The 19,679-nt window shown below is 49.3% G+C and overlaps 6 protein-coding genes across 13 annotated transcripts; 1 reads left to right on the top strand and 5 right to left on the bottom strand.

Moving 5' to 3' along the window:
- The first annotated feature begins 103 nt into the window (after positions 1 to 103).
- FOIG_11863 (uncharacterized protein) lies at positions 104 to 5,456 on the top strand. 5 transcript variants are annotated; one of them, XM_031212499.1, is made up of 6 exons: positions 104 to 1,407; positions 1,580 to 2,066; positions 2,133 to 3,964; positions 4,017 to 4,132; positions 4,185 to 4,269; positions 4,322 to 5,456. In XM_031212499.1, the coding sequence occupies exons 3-6, from the start codon at positions 3,595 to 3,597 to the stop codon at positions 5,191 to 5,193; spliced, it is 1,443 nt and encodes a 480-aa protein (XP_031057893.1). In that variant the 5' UTR covers positions 104 to 1,407; positions 1,580 to 2,066; positions 2,133 to 3,594; the 3' UTR covers positions 5,194 to 5,456. The 5 variants fall into 5 exon arrangements, with proteins under 5 accessions (XP_031057893.1, XP_031057890.1, XP_031057892.1 ...); XM_031212496.1 differs by having other exon boundaries at positions 104 to 1,017; positions 1,070 to 3,964; XM_031212498.1 differs by having other exon boundaries at positions 1,580 to 3,964.
- Positions 5,300 to 6,847, bottom strand: FOIG_11862 (uncharacterized protein). Its single transcript, XM_031212494.1, has one exon. The coding sequence runs from the start codon at positions 6,688 to 6,690 to the stop codon at positions 5,458 to 5,460; it is 1,233 nt and encodes a 410-aa protein (XP_031057888.1). The 5' UTR covers positions 6,691 to 6,847; the 3' UTR covers positions 5,300 to 5,457.
- Positions 6,848 to 7,130: 283 nt separating this feature from the next.
- FOIG_11861 (uncharacterized protein) lies at positions 7,131 to 10,504 on the bottom strand. Of its 2 annotated transcripts, XM_031212493.1 has the most exons (4): positions 10,144 to 10,504; positions 9,207 to 10,085; positions 8,793 to 9,158; positions 7,131 to 8,742 (listed from the first exon to the last, which is right to left on the bottom strand). In XM_031212493.1, exons 2-4 carry the CDS (start codon positions 9,271 to 9,273, stop codon positions 7,586 to 7,588), a joined length of 1,590 nt encoding a protein of 529 aa, XP_031057887.1. In that variant the 5' UTR covers positions 9,274 to 10,085; positions 10,144 to 10,504; the 3' UTR covers positions 7,131 to 7,585. The 2 variants fall into 2 exon arrangements, with proteins under 2 accessions (XP_031057887.1, XP_031057886.1); XM_031212492.1 differs by having other exon boundaries at positions 9,207 to 10,504.
- Positions 10,505 to 14,137: 3,633 nt separating this feature from the next.
- FOIG_11860 (uncharacterized protein) lies at positions 14,138 to 15,236 on the bottom strand. Of its 2 annotated transcripts, none has more exons than XM_031212490.1 (3): positions 15,186 to 15,236; positions 14,857 to 15,133; positions 14,138 to 14,775 (listed from the first exon to the last, which is right to left on the bottom strand). In XM_031212490.1, exons 2-3 carry the CDS (start codon positions 14,971 to 14,973, stop codon positions 14,269 to 14,271), a joined length of 624 nt encoding a protein of 207 aa, XP_031057884.1. In that variant the 5' UTR covers positions 14,974 to 15,133; positions 15,186 to 15,236; the 3' UTR covers positions 14,138 to 14,268. The 2 variants fall into 2 exon arrangements, with proteins under 2 accessions (XP_031057884.1, XP_031057885.1); XM_031212491.1 differs by lacking the exon at positions 15,186 to 15,236 and having other exon boundaries at positions 14,155 to 14,655; positions 14,707 to 14,775; positions 14,857 to 15,118.
- A 15-nt stretch (positions 15,237 to 15,251) lies between these two features.
- Positions 15,252 to 18,071, bottom strand: FOIG_11859 (uncharacterized protein). 2 transcript variants are annotated; one of them, XM_031212489.1, is made up of 5 exons: positions 17,673 to 17,930; positions 17,183 to 17,614; positions 17,053 to 17,126; positions 15,615 to 16,993; positions 15,252 to 15,564 (listed from the first exon to the last, which is right to left on the bottom strand). In XM_031212489.1, exons 2-5 carry the CDS (start codon positions 17,354 to 17,356, stop codon positions 15,449 to 15,451), a joined length of 1,743 nt encoding a protein of 580 aa, XP_031057883.1. In that variant the 5' UTR covers positions 17,357 to 17,614; positions 17,673 to 17,930; the 3' UTR covers positions 15,252 to 15,448. The 2 variants fall into 2 exon arrangements, with proteins under 2 accessions (XP_031057883.1, XP_031057882.1); XM_031212488.1 differs by having other exon boundaries at positions 17,183 to 18,071.
- A 125-nt stretch (positions 18,072 to 18,196) lies between these two features.
- Positions 18,197 to 19,552, bottom strand: FOIG_11858 (uncharacterized protein). The gene is made up of 2 exons (XM_031212487.1): positions 18,321 to 19,552; positions 18,197 to 18,266 (listed from the first exon to the last, which is right to left on the bottom strand). Exon 1 carries the CDS (start codon positions 19,357 to 19,359, stop codon positions 19,048 to 19,050), a length of 312 nt encoding a protein of 103 aa, XP_031057881.1. The 5' UTR covers positions 19,360 to 19,552; the 3' UTR covers positions 18,197 to 18,266; positions 18,321 to 19,047.
- Positions 19,553 to 19,679: the final 127 nt, after the last annotated feature.

The raw sequence follows: 19,679 nt of genomic DNA, 5'->3' as shown, positions 1-19,679 counted from the left end.
GACCCACTCCCGCCCGTCGTGGGGCCGCGCATCAATGCCTCAGGCCAACTCATCTCTTTCCAAACGCCAGACCTCGTGACCCGGCACATGATGTTGTAAGCTGGTGTGAGTGGAAGAGACGTCTGGTTGACCAAGGTATTTAGGTAATGGCTTTGAATTGCCGATTGTTTACACATTTCTTGATACTCGATTTCCTTACAAAGAAAGTCTCTCTGCAAAATCTGTCGAGTTTCAGGAGGAGACATGAATTCGTTTCTGTCAAACCCGATACTCCTCGCCTCACCGGTTCGCTCAAAGACGGGATGAACTCAAGGCTCCCCTTATGCAAACTTACTTTCGGCTCAAGACCTCTTCAGGCCAAAGAGGATCTTATTTTGATTAAGATGGAATGAAAACATCTCCAGAACAAATAAAAGGATAGCAAACCATTACTCTCCTCGTTTGATTAACGCTTCGGCTCGTGCCACACGTGCCACAAATGTCCCAGAACAGGAGCTTTCCTCATAGAAATTGCGGCAACTTGAAAAGCATCCGAGGCCGGGCCTCTTCTAGTGGTATCGCGGTCGCTTATTCTCCGAAAAGAGCCTGTCAAGCTCGAAGTCAGACATGCACCGGTCTCAGCCTGGGCTAAGCGGGCCGAGTCAAAGTGTGCGACTTAGGATGAGGGCAAGTGTCTGCCAGATGCCTGTGTGTCTCCATGGGATGAGCCTACAACACTTGTTTATTCTCCTGGTTTCACCATATTCGAGAATAACTTGACTGAGGCGGATCGTATCACCACCAGAGGACTCAACGAGACATCGACTGTCACCTCACCGCCAGATTAGCTTACAGCTTGTTGTGCCTGCTATAGCATTCGATGGGCACCTTCGTTGACCATCGTGTAGCATCGCTGAAAATATGAAAGTCGGTATTCTGGCCACATTCTGGTATGGTCTTTACACCACGCTCAAAGCCAGGATTCTGGCTTCTACCCGTGTGGTATGGCCAGTGCTGCATTTCATTCCTTCGTACCTTGTGAGGCTGGATTCGATCAAACATCTAAAGTCCTCAAATCTAATCATAAAAGCACTGCCTCTCTACACAACACAGCTATTTTACGCGGGCAACGAGACTCATGCCACACCAACGGGGGAGGAAGAACGGTGACACCGCCCGAAATTCGATGCAGGGAGCCGTTTTGTGTCCTTGGCTGCGCCTGGTGCAAAAGAAACGCTAACTCGCCATGGACTGCCGCTGTCATACCGCTCCGAAATCGTACAATCATCTGAAACCAAGCTTTGAGAACCAGGAAGGAATTCATTACTCTGATACCGATGTGGGCAATCATTCGTTTCCAAATTCGTCAGAGCTCGGTCCGATAAGCTTGGTAAGGTGCCAAATATGATGTTCATCTTTCAAAATTAGGTACGGATGTCATTTTGTCCGAATCAGGAAGACCGAGATACCCAGACAGTGCCTCAAATGTCCAAATGCTGCAGACCAAGACAGTGTTCACTCAAGAAACGCCATAACCCGTTGCTGGGCCCTGCCTCTACCCTTTCTACAACTCCTGGTTGACTGGTTACTCCCTATTCAGTGACAGGACCATCACTGGCCATTTCGATTAAGTGGACAGAAGACCCGACCCCGGAAGAGCGTCGCTGCCCGAGCCGTCGGCTGGTCGCGTCAGATGCCATGAATTTCGCGGGACGGTGATAATTGCCAAAAGGTCATCGACTTCGACCGGAGTCTTATGCCTACTCATGACAAAAGAGTAGAATAGATCATGCAAAGTTATGGTGGCTCAGGTCATTGACATCGTACTCCAGAGATCGGGGTGCAGTCATACTGTGCTAGTTGACGATATGGAGGGCACAACGCCCAACAGGTCCTCCAGGCTCTCTCAAGACTGGCGCAATCGTAACTTGAATCAAATGGTACATGAATGCCAAAGCGTTGATGGCCACTCCATGGGCAGGAGGGGCGAGCGTATTTGGCATAGGCTTGTGTCCCCTTTCGGGGAATTTTCTTGTGCCTGTACGCCTAAGAGCTCGTGAGAGTAACAAAGGTCAGAGACATGACAGGTTCGTTTCTGGCTTCACTGCGATAGATCATATGAGGGGGAAATCTAACAGACTGACTTCTGGAAGCGCCATCGAACTCTCATCAGAAACTTCCCACTGGTGTAGTATGCAACGGCTATGCACAGGTCTTTGGTCAGAATAGAAGGACCCATGAAACGTATCCCTGACAAACCATTGCTACCTCATATATCTATTGACCGCAGAAACAGGAGGCACGTCTGATAGGCCTGTTGGCCATGTTGATGTGCAAGCCGTCTCAGTAAGGAAGCGTGTCCCTTCTAGCTGTCAGTTGTCATACTGACACGTGGGGGCGACTCGAGCAATTCTAAGGGAGTGCTGAGATGAACAACAGAACCTCAGTGGCAGCAGGGCCGCTGTCTCCTGTTGTACAAATATCAGGAAACAGACTGGGGTAGAAGGTCCTGGACGATGTGGTATGCAAGCATCCGCCTGTACTTCATTCTGACTGAGCCCGTGGGGCGGTCTTAGAAGGCGAGACAACCAATTCGTTATTCTTGGTTCTCCTTCGCGGCTCACAGTTCAGTCTCGATCTCCAGCCTCCAGACTATACCAGGGATTTAGCCATTCAATCAATGAGAGACGAACCGCAATATTGATTAGACGAAGCCAAGATTGTGTGGTGCCCTGTCGAGTTCAGAGCAAAAGAGAGGATGTCTCCGGGAGTGTAACGGACGGCACGGAGTGAAGGCTGACCTATCCACACCCAACAGCTCTAATACGCACCCCTGTTGCAGTTCTTTCTGCCTTATGGTCCTCCTAATGCGGAGGGGAATTCTAGAGGCTATAGAGGAGCTGTTTGATAAAGCGGGACTCTGGACTCAAACATATCTCCTAGGGGAATGAACAAAACCATAGCAGTAGGACAACGCAACAATACGTTCCCATTCATCAAAGCATCTGGAAACATCATCCTTGCATTTCTCCCTAGGCTTCAAACTGAGCCCAATTTCTTTTTACTATATCATTAATAGCCTGCCCCGACATCGTTCCGTCATCTATCACTTGGTGGCTGTTCCTAGTATCTGCTAGCACCAGGCGGTGGGAGCTCGTCAACGGAGCTCTAGCCCCTTGGAAGCCGGCATTGAAACTGAAAGAACAAAGAAAACATAACGAAGAGTGTCGGCCTGACCTAAACAAGGCGTGACCGACTTTTTGGAGTTGCAGGTTCCCGAGCAACTTTGCTGGCCGAGCCAGCTCAGGCTACGGTTCCTCACCACTGCCTATTTCGGTACACGCAGGCATATTTGCCTTTCCCCGACTTGTTTGTCAAGCTGAGGAGTGACTTGAAAGGCGAATAGTTTCCCCCAGCTGTAGTGTTGCGGCTGTCTGTCCTTCTCTGCAATCCAGAAGTAGTTATATCACGGCCGCTGCCCGCTGTGCTATCCAAACCACTTGGTTTAGCCATCTCTTTACGGCCAAATCTCTGGCCTCCTACATCTCGCGAACATCGTTACGCCTCTCAAACTTCTCTTTCTGGTATTTCTGGCAAACTTTACTGGTTTCCATCATGTTGTCCCTTAAAGGTCTCCTGAACCCAGCACCAGCTGGAGATAATGATTCCCCCTTTCCTCGACCAAGTCTTGCGCCCGAGTTTCCACCAATCCCGAATTTCGAAGAAGCATCAAATCAATCTGGGAACCGTTTTATGATGGTTTCTGATAGAGCTGAGCCGAAAGACGCCAACAACATGGCCAAGTCGAAGCTGCGCGGTCCAGTCAAGTTTCACCCTTTCGAGCGTCTCGACGAGATTGCTTTGCAAGAGATACTCCGATTCCGAGTCAAGCCATTTGGGAATATCCAGGATTCAAGCCTTCACATCCCATACAACAGTGGTAAAAAGGACTTTTACGAAAAGACAGGACGAGAGAGCTTCGAGGGTAAGTAATCAAGTTTAACGTTGATCACCAGTTATTGACGCAAGCCTAACAGTTTTCAAATACGAGTTCACCTTGACTGAACAGAACGCTGAGTACGCTGTGATGTGGGACTACAATGTCGGGCTCGTTCGCATGACCCCTTTCTTCAAATGTCGCGGCTACGGAAAGGCAAGTGAAAGAACAAGCCTCCACATACATATACTAACTGTCAATGGAATAGACAATTCCGGCAAAGATGTTGGGCCTCAATCCAGGGCTCAAAGAAATCACACATAGCATTACTGGAGGTTCTATAGCTGCTCAAGGTATGTTCCATCCCTCAGCGCCTTCTGGTCGTTTGCTCATCAGTCTACGCAGGTTATTGGATGCCATACACATGTGCCAGAGCTGTCTGCGCAACCTTCTGTTACTCTATCGCAGGGGCCTTGATTCCAATCTTTGGCCCAGACTTTCCGTCTCTCTGCATTCATCCCAGCGCGCCTGACTTCGGCCGCATGGTCATCAGCCAGCAAATAATCATCGAAGCTACCCATGAAGCCGAAATGGCTCGGCGTATGCATATGAGTACGATCCCACCTAGCTTCCACGGCGCTACGAGCTATCCGAGAGACGATCGAAGTATTCCACCGGGTATCTATGCCCAAGAAGAGCGCCGTCATCGATTCCGACCCCGTCTGTTCTGTGATCCATCGTGGGCCATGGATAGCGACATCGAACGCCATTACATGTCAGCTCCCAACTCAGCCTCGAGTAGCGGCTCGGGACTTCCTGGCTATATGGTGACTTCTCGTCCGGGATCCAGCTGGACCGTTGCAAACCCGTCTAGCCCTGAGCCTAATCCCTTGCTCAGTGCGGTCCCTCGCATCCCACCTTTTCAGAATGAAGGCGCTCTCTCGTCTGCTCCATGGGGACCTAAGAGACGACTGGACTACGACGACTGGGACAGCTATTACAGAGAGAGTGCTAGTCCCGCCATGAGCCCGAGATCTATTCTCATGGTTTCGACCCCTGAGGCCAGCGCTATGAGGCAACGAGTGATCAAGACGCCACAAAGCGTACCTGATGCGGCCCAGAAGGACGCAGCTATTCTTCTCTTAAACCTCAGGATGCAGGACCAGGGGCCCTCTGCTCCCAACGCCGTCGAGTCGCCGCCTCCCATCCAATTACAGCCTGCGCTGGAGGAAGGACATCGTAATAAGAGACTGCGAGCCACTTCGTTGTCCAAGTAACTGTGACAGAAAAGGAAAGGGGGCAATGGGTTTCTATCGACAAAGGAGTCTTTGGGGGTTATAGTATCAACAGCGAATAGAATGGAAAAGTTCGGACACTTGATTTCACTCAATCACTTAATCGCCAGTATCTGGCGACATCTCGATCATATCATAACTGCATATAGCACATCATTTAGGGCCTAGGAAACAGCAATCGCAAGTCTTAGTTAGTACACGAACATCATTGTAAAACAAAGTAACTTATATTCTTTCTTACATCCATCAGCTTGTCTCTCCCTTTTCAGCCGCTCTCTTTGCCTTGTGCTCCTTTGTCCATGCCTCTGCCTTATCCTTAGGAACGATAAAGATCCTCACCACCTCGTCCACCACCTCAACCTTACCCGTTCCCAGAACCTTCAGCAGCGGCACCCGCTTGCCCATCTTGAGTAGACCGCCCTGTGTGGTTTCCACAAACGCCTCCACGCCTACTGTTGTGTACACACCCTCCTTGTCCCACGGCAGAGGGAAGATATAGCTCAGATGATCCTCGAGCGAATGTGTTTCCTCAAACGCCTTGATGAAATCAGACTCCAGGTGCAGAGGGTACAGCAGTACTGTTGGGAACGCAAGCGTGCTGCGGGGATCATCAGGATCTGGGAGGAGCGCAATGCCCGCGTCTTCCATCTCTGGTGGTTGGGAGGTTGTGCGTGTGGGAATATTCCTCGCTCGTAGTGCGGCTTTGATGAGAAGTGCACGCCGCTTCTCCTTTGCTTCGCGCTCTGCGTCCCTCTTTCGTCGCGCGTCGATCTCTTTAGCTCGCTTAATGATATCGTCCGCTACAGCACGCAACGAAGCATTGTTTTCGTCTAACGAAAGACCGCGCGCACAAACATCATCGGCCTCCTGGATACGATCCACTGCAAGGAGTGCTCGTGCACTGCGGAAGTATGCCTTGATGTTTCGCGGGTTGAGGCGCAACGCCGCAGCGCAATCAAGCCAGCAGCTGCGGTAGTTCTTAACAGCGAGATGGCACGCTGCCCGGTTGACATAGAGCGCTTCAAGAGTCTCGCGCTGCTTCTGAATCTCCTCCTCAGTGTCGATTACACCCTCCTGATTTTTCGTCTGCTCGCCTCTGGCGCGCTTGCGCTCTTCGCCAGCGAGAATAGCAATGCCCTTTCCGTAAAACTCCTTTGCATCGGCGTAGCTCTTAAGTTTGAAGTACTCGTTTCCACGCTCCTTGAACTCCTGGCCATTTTCGAGAGGTGTGCCTTCATACGCGAGTGCCTGCAGTGCGGCAATATCTTCATTTTCCTCATTGGCATCAAGGTCTGTCATGAAAAGGGGCGACTTGTTTAGATCTTCCCATACTTCGTCAACAGTCTTTCCGCTGGCGATGGCATGAGCTGGGGGCAGCTCAGGTTTGGTGGCCTCTGTGGCACTGGTATTTGGCTGTGGTGAGGCCTGCTCCAGCTTCATGGCCTCGTCCAGCTTGTCGGTTATCTCCTCGATTTTCATTTTTGCCTTTTAGAGCAGATGAATCCGCCACTGTTGTCTTCAAGTCAGGACTGTTGTGGTGAGTCTTATGCTTCAGATGTCATTGGTGGGTGGATTCAGAGTGACTCGATTGCTAAAATTTGAGTTTCTCCAACTTTTGGGTGGGCGGCGAAAATTCTATTGGGCATCGGCTACCTTAACTATCACGACTCAGGATTCATATAGAGGGACCCCGTGAGGGGGGAAAAAAACTTTCTAATACTCAGGATACCAGAATTAACTAATCTCAAGGCCTGCTAAGATATACCTAAACTCATGTAAGTCTTTCTATCACTTAGGATAGAGATCCTAAGGTTTCTTGCCTATTCGAGAGGGGCCACTGACTATCGCACGAACAACTGAACATAGGTAGGTAGCCAATACATAAATTCAATGAGAAAGACAGGCCTTGGTCCATTGGCGGCAATTTAAAGCATTCATTCATTAAACCACTTAGATGGGAGTGGTCATATTTGTAATTACTTCTATTCCTATTTACCTCACTTTTATCTAACTTATATACCAAATCCCATCTTCAACCGTAAACCCAATTCAAGAACAAATAAACTCCGCATCAAAGCTTTTTTCTTCAATAATCAAGCCAAACTCCAAAAAGTAAAAAAGTCACCCCAAACCAAATCAATCATTATACCTGGGGTATACATAACTTCGTAAAAGCGGCCGTGATAAACACCATCCCATCTACCAGTCGTTTTTATAGGCAAATTATCAAAACATGTTTGAACTCCCAACTCATGAGGGTATAAAACAGTGTGACTTGCTGCAGGCAATCAAAGTCTAAAAACGGGTTGCAAAACCCGCGAAGTCGCTTCGGCATGTTCGACCTGATCGGGTTTCAAACTGCGCCGCGTGCTCCTCATGGCGAGTCATAAAACTCAGTCTCGGTCACTGTAACAGTCTGTTTGTTGGGTGCCTTGGAGGTTTCCTCATAAGGCTCCTCATTGCGCCGGCGAGGAACAGAGAAGCACTGAACGGCTCCCAAAATAGCGACAATAGCGCTACCATACCAGGCCAAGGCAGAGCAATCTGATTTGGTACCGACCGTCCACAAGAATCCAGCGACCGGTGAAGCAATCATTCGGCAAGCAGCACCAGCACTTGCTGCCAAGCCGTTCACTTTTCCAAGAGCGCTTGGGGCTGGTGTAGCCTCCTTGATGAGGATCATAAGAAGAGGATATAGTATAATGGAGAGAATGTTGCGGATGATGAGACAGCCATAGATAGCGGGGTATAAAAGGCTCTCAGGGACAAGGAGGAGCATGGGCATCAGCACGTAAACAATAGGGTGGAGGACAGTAACGAGCAGGAAAAGGCGATAGGTTCCAAGCATCTTGACAGTCCAGGGGAAGACGAAAACCTGGATAAACAGAGCGATGCCGCCGTCGACGGCCAAAATCACACCAACATCTCGTGGAGTCATGCCCAAGCCACCAGGCGAGTAGAAAGGAAAGATAGAGCCATGCTTGAACATCTCCACAGCATCAACACGGCTGTCTTCGAAGAAGATGGGCAGCAAGTGGTCGAAGGTCATGGAATGGTAAGTGAAGATTGACAAGGCGACAATAAAGCCAACAACACGGCAATTCCAGATCTTGATGGGAGCTGCAGCTGTCTTCTCGTTTTCGATACAGAGAGTATCCCAGTCCCCAATTGAGCCATCGGTTGAATCCTCGGTTGTCTCTATCGCACCATAGGCTTGTGGCTCAATCTCGGTGGCCATTCGGTTGTTCATCATGAGGGGGGTCTCCTCGCTGACGTGGTATTCACTGGTAGGAGCGTGATGGACCATGTCGGGATGGGTTTCCTCAAGGAGGAGGAAACCGAGCACAATGCTCACAAGCAGCAATCCTGCGCAGATGATGTTGGGCAGCAAGTAAGGTTGTCTCTGGAAGAGGCTGCCGATCGGAAAAGATTCAGGCCAAGAGTCATGGGGGTTGGCAAACATGCCACCGATAGAGGGACCAACAATGGTTCCAATGCTCCAGACAAAAGGCATGATGGAGTATGCACGTGCTAGGATATTGATCAGTCGTTGGAATTCGAGCAATGGTCTGCAGACTTACGCTCATGCTCAGGTTTGGTGACCAGCTCCCCAACCATGGTTTGGATAACACCAATATTACCGTTCAGCAGACCACCGAGGAGACGGCCAAACAAGGCAACACCGAAGCTTGGAGCCACTCCTACCATCAACATGCTGATCATTGTACCTAGAGATCCAATAATCAAAACGGGCTTGCGGCCGATACGATCGGACAGGGCGCCCCAGTACGTTCCCATAACAGCTTCAGCAAGAGAAAAGGCGGATATAAGGATGCCAGAGTAGAATGAAGCATCTTCTTCGCGGCCTATTTCGAAGCTTTTGACAAGGGCCCAGGCGTATGGGAAGATGGATGTTAAAGCGATAGGCTCAGCGAGTCGAACAATGGCTTATTTAGAGTTAGCACGCGTTACTAAGGTGCAATATCTGATCTTACCCAGAAGGAAGAGCTGCATGGCCGGGAATGCATCTGGGTCACGAGGACCAGTGCGAAGCATACCCATGGTAATTCTTGTGATGGATCACGGCCTGGATGGAAAGAAGGGCAAGTTGTTGAGCTTGTGAAAAAACAATCGCCGCCTTGATCCCAAATTGGGTGGGAAATAAGCAAAGCGACGATTCCACGGAAGGGATATTTGGAAAAGGCAGAGGGGTGGTTATCGCGGCCCTTTGGGATGGAAGTGGCTGTCTTGTTGGAGAATTTGGAGAGCCAGTTAGTACGGGATTTCACAAGGAAATCAGCAATAGCAGAATCACAACAGTTAAGATGGAAGAACAAGAGCCCAGACTGGAGATGGGAAGTGATTCAAACTTTGGATATGAAAAGTTAGTTAGACAGGTAGAAGAGTTCAATCACGAAGGAAAGGAAAGAGGGTGGGAGATGAGATATTTCTACCAAAAGTCAGTCAAGCAAAGTGCAAGCGCAAGTTGGAGGAGAAGGAGAAGAAGAGCAGCCCGTGTAAGTGCAGCGATACCTTTTTGTGGAGACCGAAATCGCAATCAAAGGCCAACTTCAACCTTGGAACAAGCCCAGACGCTTCGCTTGCTCGCTCGCTCTCCCTGGCCGATAAGGTCCCGTCAACTTACTCGGCGGAGAAAAAAGAACCTGGCTTTTGCTTGCAGTGGAACAGTCGAAGCTTCGTTTGCAGCATGTGGGGCGGTCGCTAAGCTTGTCCTTGTTGCTGGGAGTTGCATACACCATCAGGAAATTTGAACCAACAGTTGCATACGACAAGGCCCAGAGAAGAAAAACTGGACGGTAGAATAACACCGGGGGCGGCCAGAGTGAGACAAAGTTTGCCTGATCTTCCTTCACCTCTTTGTCGTCTTGGTGTCAGGTGTCAGAGATAAGAGACTCTGGATCATCTACGGGCAATTGGGTGTTTCTGGTGTTTCCGTCCACTGCCGCGAGGATATGGCATTGAAACACTACACCTTCTTGCCTCCCTGATATCGGTTCACATACATACATATGCATGCATCTCTGGTCCGAGACTCAGCCAGATAGCCACACCTTTCATCCTCTTCTCCTGCCACTGTTGACTGCAGGCATGAAGTGTCTCGTGATACAGGAAGACACTGCTCCACGGACTATCGCAGACAAATTTCCGGACTGTCGGCAGGTGGTCACTTGGACACAGAGAGTGAATGGGGCCATCGTTAGACGGGACCGATGGAGTCGTTGGCGTTGGCGCTGGTGTTGCTTCACTCAAGTCCGTGGCAAGTGTGTCTTGGTCTCACAAGATGATGGAGGGGAACTCTCGGGAGCGTCCTGGATTCTGCATGCAGCTAACGGAAATATGTCACTTGATTGGGCGGCTTGACCGATGGTGGTCTGTGTCAAGGTTCCATCCTCAACGTCGCATGCATGTCGATTGCCGGTGGGCCACCCCTAGGATGCCATTGAGGCCAGAGCTTCCTTCTAGCGTATGACTTTATCCGGTATCTGAGATTTGAGCGTATGTAATGATTGGCTGTGTCTTTTGTTTAGACCCGCCACCCTGGAATTGAAAATTCTCTCTTCTGGTCGTTTCGTTGCATTGCATTCGTTTGTTCATTTCCATCGGAGCCGATGACCGGGCATTGAGCGACTACGCAAGAGCGTCCCTGGTTTTGAATCGTTCTTTTCGTAACATCAACTTAAGCGCCGCGTAACGACTCAAGCCATGTCTTGGCTTGAATCAGCCACGCAATATGTAGATCCAGGTGTTTAAGTCAATGATAGCTCCAACGATGAGAAAGAAAATCGATCAACATCTCAACACCACTTCATATCCTGACAAAATGTATGATATTCATTGTCAACATACTCGCAAAAGTTTTGTTTGTATGCTGTGTTGGTGACTGTGTATCCATTTCATCATCTCTTCACTCTCACGGACTTGAGGAGATCCCAGGAATCCAGATGGTTCCATGCAACTCAACCGCGAACAAGGTCCTTGCGACCGCAACCCTGCGTAATACCGGCCAAGCTCCGCTACTGGTGGATTCAAGCTCTAGCATCTCTGTAAAGGGAGATACGAACCTTGGAAAAGGATGCGGCTCAACAACGTCAGTGGCAGATCAGGTTTCAGATTCGAGAATACGACAAAAGCAATAATTCACCACCTCCCGACATCATTGACTGTTGACTATCTTGTCAGTGGCGCGCTAAACAACGCTCAAAACAAACGACGTGGAAGGACACATGTCAACAAAAGCGACCCTGAGGGGAAAAAAACATCCCGAGAACCGGGTGCATCCATTGAGCGGATAAGGGGACCTTGAGGCTAAAGCAGAGAGATTAGATGGCTGCAGGTCAATTGAAAGCGGAAAAGGTGATGTTGCTGCAACGTGCGACTTTTGCGAGTTGGGTTTGGCGCTGGCGTCTCTTGACTTGGTGCTTGCATTGCTTGGCTGGTGGTGGGAGTCTGTGCGCCTACGCCCGCTGCTGGTTCCATCTGAGACTCTGGTCTCTGTGAGATTCCTCGGAAACTTTACGGCCAGGACTGACACCCCTCCATCTTCTGGCCTCCCTCGTCCCGTCCACAACACACCCTTTCTGGCCTCCATCTCGATGGCCGAGTAATTCAATTCCCCTTTGTCAAACATCGTCATTTTCCCCATCTGACCTTCAATTGTATGTCATTCGATGAAATGATACATGACTTGTGCTCTTTGGTCTTTCATGGCTTGACTGTCGATTCACATGCATCCACAAAGGTCATTTCCTTGGGCAACCTAAATTGAGTGTCTTTGCTTATCTCGCAGATCACCAGCGTCTGGCCTGTCGTTGTGCAACCCACCAGCTGTTGACCTGCATCCCAAGCACACTGCGCTGCCTGCGCTGCAGTCATGGTTTCATGCAATTTGCACTTTGGTCAATCGCCGATAGTGCTCCGTGCCGAGTCACCAGCTTACCTCTAGGCTCTTGTGGTAGTGCGAGCAATGAGACCCAGCCACCATACAGTTGCAGCAGTCAACGTCCACCGCCTTTTGGTGACCCTACCAACCCTCACTCACATGCAAGGCATGAACTGGACTACCAAAGGAAAAGAGGGAGATTCTGGTGACCAGACGCTTTAGCATTCTCAATGCGGGGGAAGTATGAATTAGATCGCGTGGTCTATGGCTCTCTTGAACTTGGCCCCGTGCTCTCCAAGAGATTCCTCTTCGTCTCTTTGCGCTACGCATTGCAAAGACCTGTCTGGGCCCACTGTCGTCTAGGGCTTCCTGCACTAATTACCCACCGCATCTCAGCGTATGCATCAAACGAAGCGGCTAAAAACTGCTTGCGCTAGTTCCCGCCTTGTCCTCTGCGCCGACTCCACCAGTCAAGGTGGGACTATTTCAACGACACACCATGAACACGGCTGCGACAACGGCAACACCTGAGTCGAGGATGAGAGAGAGCGGCTTTCAGGCTGATCTTTATGTGAGACTGCTGATTGAAGGATTAAACCGGACTAGGATCTTCACATTAACGGTCCGAAGTCTTCAACTGGTCATAGAATTGAGGCTCAGTTGTTCCATCACCTTTGCATCTCTTCGGACCATCGGCTCGCTCACCGACCCAAGCGCGACTCGTGTTGCCAGCCTGGCACTTTTGACTGTAACGACCACAGGACTCTTTCCAAGCTATCCCGATGATCCGCAACTACCAGACCAGGTTAAGCTACCAAGCCAAAACTTGAGGTCCAGGCCTCGTTTAATTGCGGATAGGCGAGCAAATGCTGGCAATCCCCGCACAGGGAAACTGACTTGTAATGTAATGTGGGGATATATCCCAGGGTATGTTGCCAGTCTTCCAAGTGAGCGAAAACAACAGCATTAGCGTGTTTTGAGCTGGGAGCCACTGTGGAAACTATCCCGAAAAGCCTCATTTTACTCTATTCCATCACATGAGCACCTCCAGCCCTCACCCAACAAGACTAAGGACCTAGGCCGCCGATCTTGGGATGATTTGACAAAGTCTCTTAGTTTATTGTAGACTGAACTATGCTGTTCATTACTTGGGATCGAGGTCCTATATTCTCTAACCTCCGATCCGTCTATAACATAAGATCAGATGCCCAAGCGTTGTGAACACACCGGGCGATCGCATATCGTAGCCCGGCTGCAAGCCTCACATTATCATAAGCTGTTCGGTTAGCTAGCGTATGGGATTCCCATGTTGAAGTGGCACATCAGCAGCTTCAGATGCGTGCTACATATGGCATGCATCTTCTCAAGCTTGCCTGAACTCATATGCAAGATGTGTCTACCACTAGTCTAACTTGGAATTCTTCAACTGCCTTACCGGCTGGACCACTTGCAACTGATTGAACCCCTCATTCTTTCTCCAGCCCCATTGGAGATGTAGCTGACCAAGAAGACGTTACTGTGCCATCTAGATGCTTAAAGTCAGATCAAACGTTGACGCCCCCCGGATCTAGCTAAAAAGGGTCGTGAAAGGGTGGCTGTGAACTCTGTGCTGTAAGTTCTGGAACTCAAATATTGGCATTCCAGTCGTGATAGTCTAGGGTGGCGAATGGGGATAAGTCATTGTTCAACATCAATCGTGGCGTTAGACACGGAATATTCAATTATACTGTAGCCAATAAACGGTGCCGGCGTGAGTTTTTTGCCTTGTAACATAGAAGCATACGCGTACTCTCCGTGTTTCGAAGCTCAACGTCCACATGTTGTTGTTCTCTCTGTGATACATTGCATTCTCAGGCACGCTCGCGTTTATTGTGCATCCATTCAGAAGCCACGTAACTATCGCCTCTTTTTCTTGGACTTCGGGAAAAGCTTCATCAGCTCTTAGTTCTCACGTAGATCCATTGTTTCTAGTTTATGAGAGCCATATCACAACAGATACTGTTATGCAACCAAGTAAGCGATCGCATTCTATACTAGTGAAAAGCTCGGAGATCAATATTATGAATATTTTATGACACTCACGAGTTTGTTTCAAAATTACGTCTATCGCATATGTAGCCCGACTTCTATAATCTGCAAACAATGCCTTGCTACCACTATTCAATGCCCATCTCCTTCAGAATAGCCTTATACCGTTCCGCCTCCTCAGCCATCGCCTCAACACTTCTTGCTTTTCGATCCTCATCATCGACTCTCCTCAACCCTCCACCCGGCTTCGGCCGGGCGCCCATCTCCTTATCCCATAACGCACCACCAACATTACCCTCCTCTCCCGCAAGCTTAACATACACGGCATCCGGGCTTCCCATGTCCCCAGCCGTTCGCGGAACAACGTGGACGTGAACATGTGGTACCGTCTGCCCCGCGTCAGCTCCGTCTTGCACAGCGACTGAGAAGCTTCCGGCCTCGGGTTCGGGGGTGCGGAAGTAAGCACGTGCAAGCAGACGCTGGGTAAGCTGCACTGTTGTGAAGAGATCCGAGATCTCAGTGGACGTCAGGTCTGTTAGACGTTTATGCGGGTTATGTGGACAGACGAGAACATGGCCTTGAATCAGAGGTTTGAGATTCACCAGCGCGAAAGAGTGCGGTGTGGTGAGGAAGACCTGGAGAGTTGTCAGTATCTACTAATGATAAGAGCCAGCTCGGATCTGAGCTTGACATCGAGGCTCAACATGGTTCCTCACCTGATTAGTGACCTCAAAGGGCCCAAATTTGATAATTCGTCCGGCGGCTCCGGCTGCAGTCATGATGTTTCTCACTGAACGACTCTTTGCAGTTGCCCAAGCTCTAGATGCAAGCATACTCCAATCGGTAGAGGACCCTTTTCTGCTATTACGGTGGCTCTCTTGGAATTCTGATCAGTTGGCGGGAGTAATTGGTCTATAATGAAATGAGGAGAGGGCGTTGCCTGAGTTTCGACTCCTTCGTTGTGTATAAAACACGTCGTTTAAAGGTGGTGATCTGATGTCATGAGTGAGCTCTGTTCCCCTGTGAGAACTCAAATGGGACCCACATCTTTTGCGCCAATTGTCTAACACTGAGCCTTTTGGCGGAGATCTCCAGCATATCTCAGCCGAAGAGTGTTTAACATCATTGTTGAGGAGTTTTTAATGGTCAATTCGTGAGTTGCTTCGTGTATATTCTACGGCCAAATGCTCCAAAGTGTTGCCTGATACTATTGTACAAGAGTTACCAATCACGGTGACCTGTGCACCTTTGTACTGTAACATAAAACCAACAAAAGAAAATCGTTTCTACTGAAGAGCCGGGTATTTCTTAGAATCTGACTTGATCTTCCTCATCTAGAGGAACTTGTCCGTCTGGAACTGCGAAAGCCTCCTCTGTCTGATTGAGAGGCTGTCGCTCATCTTCAGGCTCATCTTCCCACACGACTACAATTCATTAGTCTCAGAGTCAGATTATAAAGTGAGTTTTGACTTACCGTGTGGCCTTATAGCAAAGCTTACCACAAGAGCGAATCCAAATACGCTTGCCAGCAGGACAAAAATACCCTGGTTGAATCGTCCAACCGTAAGGGCATACACTCCATTAAACAAGACTGGTCCCAACACTCGCGCAAGAGCATGCATCATGCCGATTGCTCCGAGTAACTGGCCAACTCTTTCAGAGGGTACATGTTTGGTGATCATAGCTTGCCCAGTTGCACTCCCAAGACCTCCGACAGCGGTCATCATGCCGCTGGCGACAAACACTCGCGATGAACGGGCAAATACATATCCAAGAGACCCAATAACATCTGAAATCAAAGCGATTCTCAGGATCAGTACGTCGAGCTCGTCTGCTCCACTGTTCTTTTCGACGGCAGCCACACCCGACTCACGACGACGACGAGCTGCTGGGCGGATGCGGCCAAAGTAGTTGATAACAGGGTATATTCCCATAAGGACCACGACGCGAACAAGTGAGAGAAGAGACACAAACCCGGACTTTTCTAAAAGGTCCCAGTGGTATGTCCGTCCGCAGTAGAGAACAATGACAGCACCTGCAGACATGCTTGCTCCAAGGATGATGGTGTCGTTGATAGCAAGGGCAATCAAATTTCGACGAAGAGCCGGCGACGTGCCCGGTCCAGTAGGGTAGAGAGCTTTGAGAGGAGCGAAGGGGTTTGCAGTTCGAAGGGTATTCACCCATGATGAAGAGACAGGCGATTGCAGCTCCTTGTCCTTTTCGTACTTCTCCCGCGCTGCCAATTGTTTCCTTTGAGACAATGACTCGGGCACAACAAGCCAAACAAAAAGCATAAAACCAATGTGACATCCCATGACAACATAGAAAATAGATAGTAAACTACCAGTCCACTTGACGAAGAAGCCCGCAAGGAGAGGACCAAATGCAAGTCCCGTGAACAAGCACGCATGCACATAACCCATAGACACGGCGCGCCTTGAAGGAGGGGTGCAGTCACTTGTGTAAGACTGTGTCATAATACTTCCCGTAGTGAAGGATCCTGTCATACCATCGAAGACACTCCCTAGAAGCAGCCAGCGATAGTCAACGACGTCCGGATATCTGGCGACCAGGATAGTGATGAACTCGGCCAAGATTCCACCTACAGAAGCTAGAGCCATAAGTCGTGTACGACCATATCGATCAGATAAATGGCCGATTTTCGGCGCGACTATAGCACTTAGAATTCCAGTGAACAAATTCATGACCAGCATGAATTTTGCCACGTTTGCTTGCACTTCGGGAATATCGCATTGGGGAGTTTCAGACCCAAGAAGAACAGGCTGGAAGACTGCATCTGGATTACGGCTGTGTTCATCTGCGAAATACTGCCTGCAAACGAGCTGAAGGATCCTTATCGCATACACTGGTAAGCAAAGAAATTCTATACATCGCGAACAACGGAAACTTACAGGTCAAGTTTAGGAACCATTACACCTCCAAAGGCAAGGGTAAATATGATATATGGACCAAGCAGCCAATAAACCTGCAAGCAAGGTCAGAGCTGAACAATATGGTTTTTAACAACGTCTAAGCGCATACCGATGGTTGCCGCCACCAGGGTAGGCCTTCAAAATCCTTGAAGGCATCCCAAGCGGGAGTTGTAGAGGATGTTTCACTACCTGCATCGCGAGATTCGGAGCTGGTGGGCAGCAAATGTGTTGCTTCGTCTACGATCGCTGTCTCCTCCTCGTGAATACTAGCATTCTTCGCCATGGTTTCCTAGCGCGCAAGCGGGTCAAGTTTCGTCGGTTCGGGTCGGATACAGTGAAGTGCCGCGCGCCGCAAAGTGATGGCCAGTGAAGCCTGTATTCAATCACGATGTTTCTGGGGCATGGCCAAGGAGGAATCGAGAGATGGACGAGTCTTTGAAAGGATAACAAGGACTAGTTTTTGCATGTCTCAAAAGTCAAAACAAGCGAGAGGGTTGTGTCGCTTGCAACTGGCATGAGATAAGTGTGACGAAGAAGGGATCTGTGGAGGATTAATAATGTATGATCTAGGCGCATTTGGGGAGCTCTCTTGCGGATACATGATGAGTCCAAGTGCTAGGATGGTGTTGTGGAGTCCAACATCCATGCTATCCACGTTGGGCCATGCCAATTGTCCCAAAGCCAGACGAAACACGATCGTTTTAAGACCTGATAAGCCATGGGGCTTTTCCTTTTACAGTTGTCAGTCTCTGAGTTGCTGTCGTCTATATACGTTAATGCCTTGGTGATTCTGATACTCAATCACGTTATGCTGGTGCCATTGTCGGGCCCATCACGGCATCACTCGATTCATGCCAGATTTGCTTCTCTGGCACCTTTGTCGAGATAGATAAATGAATGACGCATTCCCTGCGTCCTATGCATACCGTGCAGGCTGGGATCTGGCAGTATCTGATAAGCTAACAGCTATCATGGGTGCTGGCGTGGCTCATGGTCTCGCGCTGGCTTGATTTGATAGGCTACTGCTCCTGATTCCTGAAAGTGTGGCACCGAATCGCATCGGGTTTCGGGTTTTGATCCAACCGACTCCGCAAAGTCCGGGATCAACAGGAAACAAGCGCGCGGTATGGAATAAGATCATATTATAAATCTGCTTGAATCGATGACCGAGTATTCCTACAAACCTGCTACGTCTACTATTATAGTTAACGATTAGCTTGCTTATTGCTTTATCTCGGACTCTGTACCTTTCAGGACCTCTTCATGAGCATCTGATGTCAAAGTTGACTTTAATAGCATGATACCACACATACAACAAGGTGGCTTAGAACCCCCAAGATTGCCATATTCATATTTCCTTATAGTTTATTAGTGCAAAGAAAGCTCAGGGGCTTCAAACTTGTTGGTTATACCCCCTAGATCTCGGACATCAATCGCTGGTATTCTTCGTCCAGGTGAGCGTCTAGTCCTGAACCTGTGCTTGACTTGGATCCAAACTGCACATGGCCAAGTCCTGGTTTTTTTATGGTTTTCGCTGCTGTCAGTCAATTCCAACATGTTTTCTTTTGACCTCTCATAGTCGCAAAAGGTGCCATTCATTATCGCTAGAGAACGGAGCTGTTCGGTCTTCCTCTTATTGTCGCGATCCGGTGTCGTAGTGGCTGTTTCAATCACGTCTTGAATGGCCCTTTTGGCTTGGTCGACTTTGAATGGTGAGTCCGCAGTGATCAAATAATGAAGGGGTTCTCTGCAATCGTTGGCAGTGGCTCGGCGAGTCCCTGTTGCCTTTCCCACGAGTGACGACGTTAGCTCCCGACTGATCGTTGATAGCTTTCAAGCTGCTGCCACGGGGCCACAGAATTTGCCCAATGAAAGGCACATAGGGGAAGTCAGCAACAGGTAGGTAGATTTTGTCGGTAAACGTCTCTCTCTTCCAACGGTAATCATATGGTGGTCGGTAAGCTGGTATTGTCTTCAAAGCAGCCTGCACCAGTTGCTCTCTCTCTCTCGTTCCAGCTGTTTACGATATCGTTGCTTGCGGCTGTTGGTTCGCCTGCCCGCATTATCATATTCTGGTGTAGGCGATAAGCACCGAGTTGAAGTCCCGCTCGTATGATTGAGGTCGTTTGTGCGAAGCTGATCCGTGATTTCAGCTATGCGAAAGCCCATGATGTAAGCATCTAGCTGTTCGCTCGTCATCGGTGACCTGATAGAAGTGACAAATCCAGTAGGGGCGCAACTCGCTTCTTCATGCCACCGATTCGCTCGTTGATGTTTGCCGGACATTGATGCAGGAATGCGTCGCAGTTGTTAGTAGACATGTCAGTCAAGCAAGAATTCCCATGAGTAAGGTGTCACTTTGGCTATTTGTGCTCAAAGGATCGACCTGTCAAAGTCGTGTTTGGCATTCTTTTATGTGATGCTGAGGAATATAAAATGGCCGACACATAAGGAGGCATGATGGAATTTATACACGCCCTGATGACCCCATCAAGGTCACGCGTGACGAATGAAAGAAAGATGATAGGAGTCTTTCGAGCCTTCAAACTTTGTTCCTTCTTACCAAATGAGGCTTCTCTCCTCGACTTAACTTAACGGCTGGTGGC

This window comes from Fusarium odoratissimum, assembly GCF_000260195.1.
Source record: "Fusarium odoratissimum NRRL 54006 unplaced genomic scaffold supercont1.23, whole genome shotgun sequence".
Classification (NCBI taxonomy): domain Eukaryota; kingdom Fungi; phylum Ascomycota; class Sordariomycetes; order Hypocreales; family Nectriaceae; genus Fusarium; species Fusarium odoratissimum.
Note: the sequence above shows the minus strand (reverse complement) of the source record. Positions and strands in the feature narration are given on the sequence as shown.

What these genes read in the sequence shown, in the direction of transcription:
- FOIG_11863 (XM_031212496.1), top strand. Translation starts at nt 3,595, where the DNA reads ATGTTGTCCCTTAAAGGTCTCCTGAACCCAGCACCAGCTGGAGATAAT. An exon ending in AGGACGAGAGAGCTTCGAGG is followed by an intron (nt 3,965 to 4,016) that starts GTAAGTAATCAA and finishes CAAGCCTAACAG; the next exon opens with TTTTCAAATACGAGTTCACC. An exon ending in AATGTCGCGGCTACGGAAAG is followed by an intron (nt 4,133 to 4,184) that starts GCAAGTGAAAGA and finishes TCAATGGAATAG; the next exon opens with ACAATTCCGGCAAAGATGTT.
- FOIG_11862 (XM_031212494.1), bottom strand. Translation starts at nt 6,690, where the DNA reads ATGAAAATCGAGGAGATAACCGACAAGCTGGACGAGGCCATGAAGCTG.
- FOIG_11861 (XM_031212492.1), bottom strand. Translation starts at nt 9,273, where the DNA reads ATGGGTATGCTTCGCACTGGTCCTCGTGACCCAGATGCATTCCCGGCC. An exon ending in CATGCAGCTCTTCCTTCTGG is followed by an intron (nt 9,159 to 9,206) that starts GTAAGATCAGAT and finishes ACTCTAAATAAG; the next exon opens with CCATTGTTCGACTCGCTGAG. An exon ending in CACCAAACCTGAGCATGAGC is followed by an intron (nt 8,743 to 8,792) that starts GTAAGTCTGCAG and finishes TCAATATCCTAG; the next exon opens with CACGTGCATACTCCATCATG.
- FOIG_11860 (XM_031212490.1), bottom strand. Translation starts at nt 14,973, where the DNA reads ATGCTTGCATCTAGAGCTTGGGCAACTGCAAAGAGTCGTTCAGTGAGA. An exon ending in CCTTTGAGGTCACTAATCAG is followed by an intron (nt 14,776 to 14,856) that starts GTGAGGAACCAT and finishes ACAACTCTCCAG; the next exon opens with GTCTTCCTCACCACACCGCA.
- FOIG_11859 (XM_031212488.1), bottom strand. Translation starts at nt 17,356, where the DNA reads ATGGCGAAGAATGCTAGTATTCACGAGGAGGAGACAGCGATCGTAGAC. An exon ending in ATGGTTCCTAAACTTGACCT is followed by an intron (nt 16,994 to 17,052) that starts GTAAGTTTCCGT and finishes GTATGCGATAAG; the next exon opens with GATCCTTCAGCTCGTTTGCA. An exon ending in CTTTGCTATAAGGCCACACG is followed by an intron (nt 15,565 to 15,614) that starts GTAAGTCAAAAC and finishes AATGAATTGTAG; the next exon opens with TCGTGTGGGAAGATGAGCCT.
- FOIG_11858 (XM_031212487.1), bottom strand. Translation starts at nt 19,359, where the DNA reads ATGTCCGGCAAACATCAACGAGCGAATCGGTGGCATGAAGAAGCGAGT.